This window comes from Babylonia areolata, chromosome 11 (assembly GCF_041734735.1).
Source record: "Babylonia areolata isolate BAREFJ2019XMU chromosome 11, ASM4173473v1, whole genome shotgun sequence".
Taxonomy (NCBI): domain Eukaryota; kingdom Metazoa; phylum Mollusca; class Gastropoda; order Neogastropoda; family Buccinidae; genus Babylonia; species Babylonia areolata.
This window is the reverse complement of record NC_134886.1, coordinates 14,312,742-14,322,741: the sequence shown is the minus strand read 5'-3', so window position 1 is coordinate 14,322,741 and position 10,000 is coordinate 14,312,742. Positions and strand designations below refer to the sequence as shown.

General features: G+C 45.7%; 1 protein-coding gene across 1 annotated transcript in view; it reads right to left on the bottom strand.

Annotated features, from left to right (window-relative positions):
* The window catches only part of LOC143287558 (urease subunit alpha-like), a 91,322-nt gene that overhangs the window by 58,345 nt on the left and 22,977 nt on the right, over positions 1-10,000 (bottom strand). The window contains 5 exon segments of the mRNA XM_076595647.1: positions 2,598-2,842; positions 3,216-3,269; positions 3,271-3,298; positions 4,577-4,699; positions 8,636-8,844. Coding sequence (XP_076451762.1) covers positions 2,598-2,842; positions 3,216-3,269; positions 3,271-3,298; positions 4,577-4,699; positions 8,636-8,844 — 659 coding nt within the window.

Below are 10,000 nucleotides of genomic sequence, written 5' to 3'. Positions count from 1 at the left end.
TTATTATTATATTCTCTTCTCTTCTTCTTCTTCTCCTTCTTGTTGTTATCATTAGCATTATTACAATTATCATTAGCATTATTATCATTAGCATCCTTATTATTATCACCATTAGCATTATTCATATGTGTTAGTGTACACGCGAGAACATTTTCCTTGCTTAAACAAAGCCCGAACGACTGCACAGGGCGATATCAGGATAACACACAAAAAAGCGTCTTAAACTCAAAAACTCTACACATGAAAACAAAACAAAACAAAGACAACAGATAAGACACCAGAGTAATAATATGCAGAAGCAAAGAATTGTATTCTTCAATTCAAACATCTTATCACGAGTAGCAATGATGTCAGCCAGACAAAGTCACAGTACAGACAAGGTAGAATTAAGCACAGAAGCAACAATTCCGTTCTACTTTGCTCACTTGAGTATTGTTGTCACAGTTTATTTGGAAACTGTTTTTCATGTTGATTAAGTTGTTTGTTCCAAATGTTTGTAATCTTCCAAACTTTCATTGATAGGTTAAAAAAAAAAAAAGAAGTTAATCTTAAAAATGGTGCTTTTATAGTTAAGTGTTCGCGAATCGGAAAAACAAACACGCACGCACGCATGCACGCACGCAGAGAGAGAGAGAGAGAGAGAGAGAGAGTTGGAGATCATCAGGAGTGATAGGACAGTTCAAGTCCCATGTACGGACCAAGATTTTTTATCCAGTCCCGCCCCTCCATCCCCTCACCCCCTCCCCTCCCAGATGTTGATATATTTGATGTGTCTGGGCGCGCGCGCGCGTGCATAATGGCTTTCATGACTATAATGCAAACGAAGTTAACTGATTTACAAAACAAGTCAACGAAGTTCATCACATCAACGGACACAGCAGCTTTCCACAACACGAAAGACATCACTTTCTTTGGATACTACCAAAACCAGCAAAGACACCAATTTCTTTCAATACCTACCCACCCAAACCAACAGACACCAGTTTCTTTGGATACCCACCCAAACCAACAGACATCAGCTTCTTTGGATACCCACCCAAACCAGCAGACACCAGTTTCTTTGGATACCCACCCAAACCAGCAGACACCAGTTTCTTTGGATACCCACCCAAACCAGCAGACACCAGTTTCTTTGGATACCCACCCAAACCAGCAGACACCAGTTTCTTTGGATACCCACCCAAACCAGCAGACACCAGTTTCTTTGGATACCCACCCAAACCAACAGACACCAGTTTCTTTGGATACCCACCCAAACCAGCTGACACCAGTTACTTTGGATACCCACCAAACCATCAGACACCAGTTTCTTTGGATACCCACCCAAACCAACAGACACCAGTTTCTTTGGATACCCACCAAACCATCAGACACCAGTTTCTTTGGATACCCACCAAACTAACAGACACCAGTTTCTTTGGATACCCACCCAAACCAGCAGACACCAGTTTCTTTGGATACCCACCCAAACCAACAGACACCAGTTTCTTGGGATACCCACCCAAACCAGCAGACACCAGTTTCTTTGGATACCCACCAAACCATCAGACACCAGTTTCTTTGGATACCCACCCAAACCAACAGACACCAGTTTCTTTGGATACCCACCCAAACCAGCAGACACCAGTTTCTTTGGATACCCACCCAAACCAACAGACACCAGTTTCTTTGGATACCCACCCAAACCAGCAGACACCAGTTTCTTTGGATACCCACCCAAACCAGCAGACACCAGTTTCTTTGGATACCCACCAAACCATCAACCCCATTCCTCCCCCACTCACTCCGCTTCGACACGATCAATAGGACTCAAGATTTCCCCAGCCACAGCCGCTACCACCACCACCACCACCACCGTCACCCTCACTACTAACATTACAAGATCAATACAGATCGGATTTATACCTCCACACACTCTTACCACAACCCCCACCACCATCACCATTCCTACCAGATCAATATGAACTGTCCGATTTACACCACAAGCACGCGCGCACGCACGAAACACAATTATTCACAAATATCTCTGTGTATGTTGATGTGTGCGTGCATGAACGTGTGTACGCGTATGCGCATATGTGTGTATACACGCGTGCGCATGTGTACAGTAATGTGCAAGCATAAGAGAAAGAACAGCACAACAGCAAATTCCACAGTGCTGTATAATTAACAAAGCGAAATTAAAAGGAAAATACAAGTTTTGACTGTATCTCATCTTATTTTCAATAGTAAAACATCAAATAACAAAATGAAAACAGAAAAAAATATTCCTCTCACAACCACCCTCCATCCCACCCCCCACCCCCAAAAAACAACCTCATTTATTTACAGACCCACCCCACACAAAAAAGAAATCTGCTCTTACATGCCTACCCATCTCAAAAACGCTCTCCCCCAACCTAAAAAAACAAAAACAAAACCCTCCCAAAACAAACCTGTCTCACTTGTCTAAATACCCCCCCCCTCCCCGAACTGACTGCTCCCCCCCACCCCCCACCCCTGCTCCTCCCCCACCACCCTAACACACACGCCCTCCCCCCCCCCACCCTCCCCCCCAAAAAAAGAAAGAAAAAAAGCACAAAAAACAGCAGCCTGACTTGTCCAGGTGGTGGCAGACCATCAGCATGTCCAGATGCTCGTCGATGGTGTTGACGGTGTAGGGGCGGGTGGGGTTGGTGGACGAGGGCAGCACGCGCGGGTCACTCACCACGCGCAGGATGTCCGGCGCGTGGCCGCCCCCCGCCCCCTCCGAGTGGTAGGTGTGGATGGTGCGCCCCTTGAAGGCCGCCAGCGTGTCCTCCACGCACGCGCTCTCGTTTAGCGTATCCGTGTGGATCATCACCTGCAAGGTGGAACGGTGGGATCTCACGCCACAGGTAGTGGTGGCAGGATCGTTTTTTTTTTTTTTTTTTGTTTTTTTTTAATTTTTTTTTAAAATAATAACAAACGAAACTTGACAACAATACACGACTGACAACTGCCCAAAATTGACAATTATTCAGTGATTTATAAACGATAGGCATGGTGTGTTTTTTTGGTGTTTTTTTTACAGTAACAAACTGGAAATACACAAGCATGAAACACTGGTTAGGAACGGTCTTCATTACATTGATTGCATACACAGCTGTTAGGAAAAACAATCAGCATCATTTCACTGTGCCCACAAGACGAAGACTGTAAACCATGTATGGTACAAACTAACAACGGCCTCCTACCTGCACGTCAAACTTGTCAGCTGCTCTCAGACTGGTGTCTATGGCGGCCGGAGTAGGTGCCCCAGTCTTCGTGCAGCTTCAGTCTGTGGACACAGACATCAGTGCAGTGGGGAGTGTCCCAAAAGGGGGTCATAACTGAGATCAGTCAAAGAAGGCCACAAAGAAAAACTGGCAGCAACAATGACTGGAGCTATGAAGCAATGAATCGAGCTGGCTCGCACACTCAATCGTAAGTCTGATGCGGTGCCCTCTCACAACGTACTTCGTCGTGGCGGAGCCTGATTTGTCCAGATGGCTAGCACACATACACAAACCATCATTCTGACGGTGCGCCCTCTCACGGGTAGAACGGGTGGTGGGACAGGCGCAACAGCTGAGTGGTTAGAGCGCTGGACGTTCAATGAGAGGGTCCTGAGTTCGCATCCCGGTCACGGCCGGGCGTCTGGTGTGTTCACGGTGAAGATTTTTGTCCGCTCTCCCAGGACAACAGATTTGCAGATCTGCTAGTGACTGAACCCCCTACGTGTGCGTACATACACGTGCAAAAGATAAATGCCCCTTGTAAATGGGCAAAAATGTGCCTGACCACAATGAATTATTCGGATTCGTATTCTCTCCCTCAAAGCCTGGCTTTAAAGACATCTCTCTCTATCACTCTCTGTCACCCTCACCCTATCCAATATCTCCTTTCTAGCACACAGACAGACAGACACAAATACATACAGGCGCACAACGCGCGCACATGCACATACACACACAAGTTCAAATGTTAGCAAAGTACCAAATGCTATTCACATCTGTATTAGTTACATAAAATTTGTGGCATTTTCATGTGCCCCCACAGGGTTTTCTGAAATAAACACGTCGTCTACACACACACACACACACACACACACACACACACTTCCACTTTCCCTCTCTCCCCTCATACAATCCTAACTCTCCACATCCCACGGAACACAAAAGCCACCACCACAACCCCTCCCAACCCCCACATACACCTTACACCCTGCCAACGGACCGGCAGACGCTATGCAGCTATCCAGCAGAAAGTGGTCACTCAGCTATTTTATGTCTGGCCTTAAAACCGGCCTCTTTCAAAATTAGCTGCTCTGAAGCCTTCTGTCTGCATGTACTTACAAAATCTCTTACGGCTCTTGAGGTAAGCATGCTGTGTGAAAGCTGGGTGTGAAAGCGCTTTGTCTCCGGTCATGATTTGACACTCTATAAATACATTCTTCTTTTTCTTGTTCTCCTTGTTCTTATTCTTCTAATTATTATTATTATTACTATCAGTAGTAGTAGTAGAAGTAGTTTATCAATCTTTAATAAAAAAAAATAAAAAAAGACCATTGACTGACCCCATGGCCCCCGCCACGATCTGCTCCTCCAGGTCAGTGGAGATGCCCTGGGCCAGACTGGTGTTGCCTTTCCCCGTGAAGCCAAAGTTGAGGGGGAAGGCGTCTGTACTCTGAAGCATGTCCCTGGGGGGAGGGGAGGCGGGCGATGGTCGTGTAGGGTAACGTTAATGAACATTTTAAAGTACTAAAAATATACAGAAATAGTACAAGGAAAATAAAAACCCGTAGAGAACAGGGAAAAAATCACTCCGATTGAAATAAAGATTGACGTAGCGAGAGAGAGAGAGAGAGAGAGAGAGAGAGAGAGAGAGAGAGGAGGGGGGCACAGACAGAAGCAAAGTGATACATAGAGTGAGTGAGATAGAGACAGAGAGAGAGAGAGGACAAAAAAACCCTTCCCAATCTATATATACACTAGTTTGCATTCAGCATCTTAATCCACGTCCAAGCACGAAAATAGAAAGAAACTAAGAGAGAGACAGAAGTGGGGGTTGGGGGGGGGGTGTTCTTTTTATCTTTTTGGGGTGTGTGTGTGGGGGGGGGAGGGGGGAGGGATTTACGGTTGAGATTTTGTAGCGCGTGTCTCTTCTCTTACTAAGTGGCCAGTCTGCGTACTTTAGTGAGAGAGAGAGAGAGAGAGAGAGTGGGGCGGAGGGGGGGGGGGGGGCAAAAAACCCATCCATATACAAGTTTGTATTCAGCATCTAAATCCACGTCCAAGCATGAAAATAGACAGAGAGAGAGAGAGACTGACACTGACAGTGACACGGGTTTCATTGTGAAGGCCAACCGGCCCATACACAAAGGGGTAGTGGATACAATGGGGCAATTCAACATGCAGAAAGAATACATTTAAAAAATCGCTCTTCTAACACTAACACACACACACACACACACACACACACACAAGAAAAAAAAGAAAGAAAGAAAGAAAAAGAAAAGTCTGTATTGTACGTGAGTAACCGATAATTGGATGAAAAAAACATAGCATGTTCGTACTCATCAACTTTATATTATACTAATTCATTCATTGTGTAAATTCGTCTCCAAATTTTAAAGCCTAATAAGTGTACATAGCAAGATTTCTCTGGGAGGTAACACATGGGGTTTGTAGAATAGGAAACAATGTATTGTCATTAATATTTATGAACTCTGAAATATATTTCTGGCAGATATGTCTGTATTTAGGACACACAAAAATGAAATGGTATTCATCTTCCAGGGTGCCAGGACAAAACAGGCAGAAACGGTTTACATCCGCGTTCTGGAATCTTCTATTTATACCAAGCTCGTTTAGACCAAGTCGCAATCTTATCAAGGTATCTCTGAAACGTTTGACAGTGATATTGTCCAAGTATAATTCTAAATGAAAGTCTGTTTTAAATGACCGATAAACAGAAAAATCTGTCACTACTACAAAGTTTAGTAAACCAGTCCAATTTAAATTTCTCTGTAAGTTTTTGTTTCGGTGACTTTAAGAAGGCGAATTCACTGTCAGTACCCTGGTTCATCCATACATCAGGGAAACCACACATCTCTAAGCATGCTTTCATTTTACCAAGCCAATTTTCTGACGTCTTGTCATTTCTGGCTGGAGAATTCTTCAGCATCGATTCAGCCTGTTTCGGAAATCGTGAAAGTGGTCAGTTTCAACCAGTAGCGAACGCATGATACAGTCGAGTCAATAAAGAGAGGGTAACGACCGGTCTCTCCGTATACCATATAATTTGGTGTCTTGTTTGATACACCGAGTAATCTTTTGCATGCAAATAAATGCGCCGATTCAATGACGTCTACTTTAACTAACCCCATATCTCCGCTGCGCACAATAACATTGGTTTTACTTGTGCATCGAAAAACTGAAATAATACCTTTGTATTTAGACTGCCAAGTGCCCACATTGTTTTTAGAATGTCAAGTATTTTAATCTTTGCCTTACTTGCAAATTCATCACAAGCACAAGTTTCTGACAGCTTAGCAGTGAGTGTAAACCCTAAGTATTTTGTACTTGTTTACTATTTCAATTGTGTTTCCTCCATATGTCCATTTTTTCTATGTTAGAAGCATACCCCCCTTTCCTAAAAATCATTATTTTGGTTTTATCCAAATTCTCCGTAAGTCCCAGTTCCCTTGAAGACTTTTCTAAATTATAAATTTGGTTTTGCAGCCGACCCGGAGTTGACAACAGAACGATATCATCTGCAAATAAGAAATAAATTTCATCAGAACCGGGTAGCAACTGTCTTCCACACACACACACACACACACACACAGAGAGAGAGAGAGAGAGAGAGAGAGAGAGAGAGAGGAAGAAAAAGAGTGTGAGTTGGGGGGGGGGGGGGCTTTTTGTTGTGGGGGGGGGGGGGATTCACGGGTGAGGTTTTGTAGTGCGTGTCTCTTGCTAACGTGGCGAGTCTGCGTACTGTAGAAAGAAAGAGACAGAGACAGAGAGAGGGAGGAGCGGGACGGAAAAGAAAACTGAAGACAGAGAGGAAGTGACGGAGGGAAGGAGGGAGAGAGAGAGAAACGGGGAAGGATAACTGTATTAAGTAAAATCGTCGTTGTGCAAGCTGCCAATGTACAATTGATGCTAAAGCTACAGCATGATGATCATCACCCTTCACAGCACACTTCCACTCACACGCACATGCACATGGAAATGCACACACACACACACACACACACACACACACACACACACACACACACACACACACACTAATACTAACGCTAACACTAACACATACAAATCATTTCCAATACACTTCAAAAAGGAAAGACATTAAATCTATATATTTATTAAGACGTCTTGCTATTGCACATATTCTTGAAGCTCTATGGGGTTCAAAACACGAACGCAACACGAAGTAAACAGAAACGAGCGAATACACACACATACACAAAAATATATGCACACACACATAAACACACCCTCCACAGCCAGGAGCGCATATTCTGCACAGACACACTCCAACTAGGCGCGCGCGCGCGCACGCACACACACATTCACACACACACACACACACACACACACACACACACACATCTATCTATCTATCTTTCTATGTGTAGATACATACGTCCTGAACACCCGCATAAAATACACTCACTCAAACACATACTGAATACCCACATAACGGACACACACACACACACACAAACGCACGCACGCACGCACGCACACACACACACGCGCACACACACACACACACACACATACACACACAGAGTATCAGAACAAGAAATGTCTAAAATGAAAAATAAAATGTCAAACAGGATCCAGAACGGAAAAAAAGCCACGTGGGCAGTAAAATTAGCTCCTCCAAGCTGTGGCCCACACAATGGACAGCAGAGGATGAAGACAGACACACAACAGAAGGCATCGAGAGCCACGGAATCCACTCTTCCTGCCAAGGAATGCACCTGATCTCCGCTACACCGTCGGCATATCCAAAGCACAAAAGATGCCGTCTTCAGGGAAAAGAAAGACCGTGGAAGTTTGATATCGACGGGAGAGGGGAGGGGAGATAGACGGGTAACCGGGTTTCTCAGAATATAATGATTTGTGAACCTTAGAAAAAGAAGACGAAAAAGGAGAACAAGAACAAGAACAAGAACAAGAACAAGAACCACCACTACCACCACCATCACCAGTACAAGAGCAAAACCGCTACCACTCATGGGGAACTGGTGTGTGGGTGGTGTATCATTAGTGCCAGTAACTTCCCCCAAACAGCATGGTGATGTGAAGACGAAGAACAGTAGCAGCAACAACAGAAAGCGCCACCAAGAAAACCGAAGTTGGGAGCGGAAAGTACATGACGGTGGCAGCACTGGTGCCAGCGCCTCCCATGAAGGGCGCGGTGATGAGAAAAACAACAACAAAAACAACAGCAGCAGCTGGTGCCGCTAGCTGAAGCCTACTCCAAAGATTGTGGTGATGTGACAACAATAATGTGGTGATGTGACAATACTGTAGGTGATGTGACAACAATAATGTGATGTGACAAACGACAACACTACCATAGCAATAACAGAACCACCCCAGCACCACCCCACCTGATGTGGTTGGGACCCGGCGTGCAGGTGGTGGCATTGGTGCCGGTGGCAGGGCCGGTGCCGCCCCCGAAGAGCGTGGTGATGCCAGAGGCCACGGCCTCGCGCGCCAGCTGGGGGCAGATGAAGTGCACGTGCCCGTCCAGAGCACCTGCCGTCAGGATCAGTCCCTCTCCCGCTATGGCCTCCGTCCCCGTCCCCACCACCATGGTCTGTACACGGGTGACAGACAGACAGACAGACAGTGGGTGAGAAGGGTTGGGGTGGGAAGGGATGGGTGGGGCAGTTGGCAGTTGGGTCGGGTTGGGCTGTTGGCAGTTGGGTCGGGTTGGATTGGGTTGGGTTGTTTGCGGTTGGATTGGGTCGGGTTGGGCTGTTAACAGTAAGGTCGGGTTGGGTTGGGCTGGGTTGCTTGCGGTTGGATTGGGTTGGACTGTTTCCGTTAGGGTTGTTATGGGTTGGGCTGTTCGCAGTCAGGCTGTGTTGAGCTGCTTGCAGTTGGGCATGGCTGGGCTACTCACGGTTGTGTTGGATTGGGTTGGGCTGTCTGAAGTTGGGTTGGGCTGGGCTGTGTTGTGTTGTCTGCAGTTGTATACAGTCAGGCTGTGCTCGTTTGGGTTGGGATGGGATGCGATGCACAAACAGTTTGATAAATAACTCAAAGGAAATATTATTGTGCACATTGTAACTTTTCCATACTGCAATATAAAGCATTTTTTGGCTTTTCTAGCTAGATCTTTGCATGCACCATCGAAACTCAGGCGTTTGGAGAAAATATACCAAAATACTTATAAACGCTGACAAATGGCATTAAAACACCACAGTACATTCATCTTTCTCTGCTGTTCAAATAACCACCCTTATGAAATACTGCATTACATTTAGACACACTAACTTCAGAAGAGAGAGAGAGAGGAGGGGGTGGGGGAGGGGAGACAGGCAGACAGACAGAAAGGGGGAGTAAAAGAGAGAGAGAGACAGAGAGGTTGGGTGGATGAGGAAGGAAGAGAGACAGAGACAGAAACATGGAATGTGATACACAGAGATAGGAAACGGACACTAAGCTTCCATCATTACAGTGACAAAAAAAAGGGGAAAAGAAAACCAACACTAAAAATCGATGAGGGAAATCTGGTTCGCTGGTAACCGAAAGCTGAGCAGCTGTGCGTGTGCCATCTGCCACACGAGTACCTCACTGCAGGGAACACAGCCAGTGGAACCCCGCTCCTCTCATGACATCCTGCATGCATTAGCGGACAGTCCCTCTCCAGTACACGTGCATCAAGTCACTGGCATCTTCTTCAGTTTCAGATGACATAGATGCTTGGATGCAAACGATAAGAACTGGCAGGGGATTGTGGTGTGAAT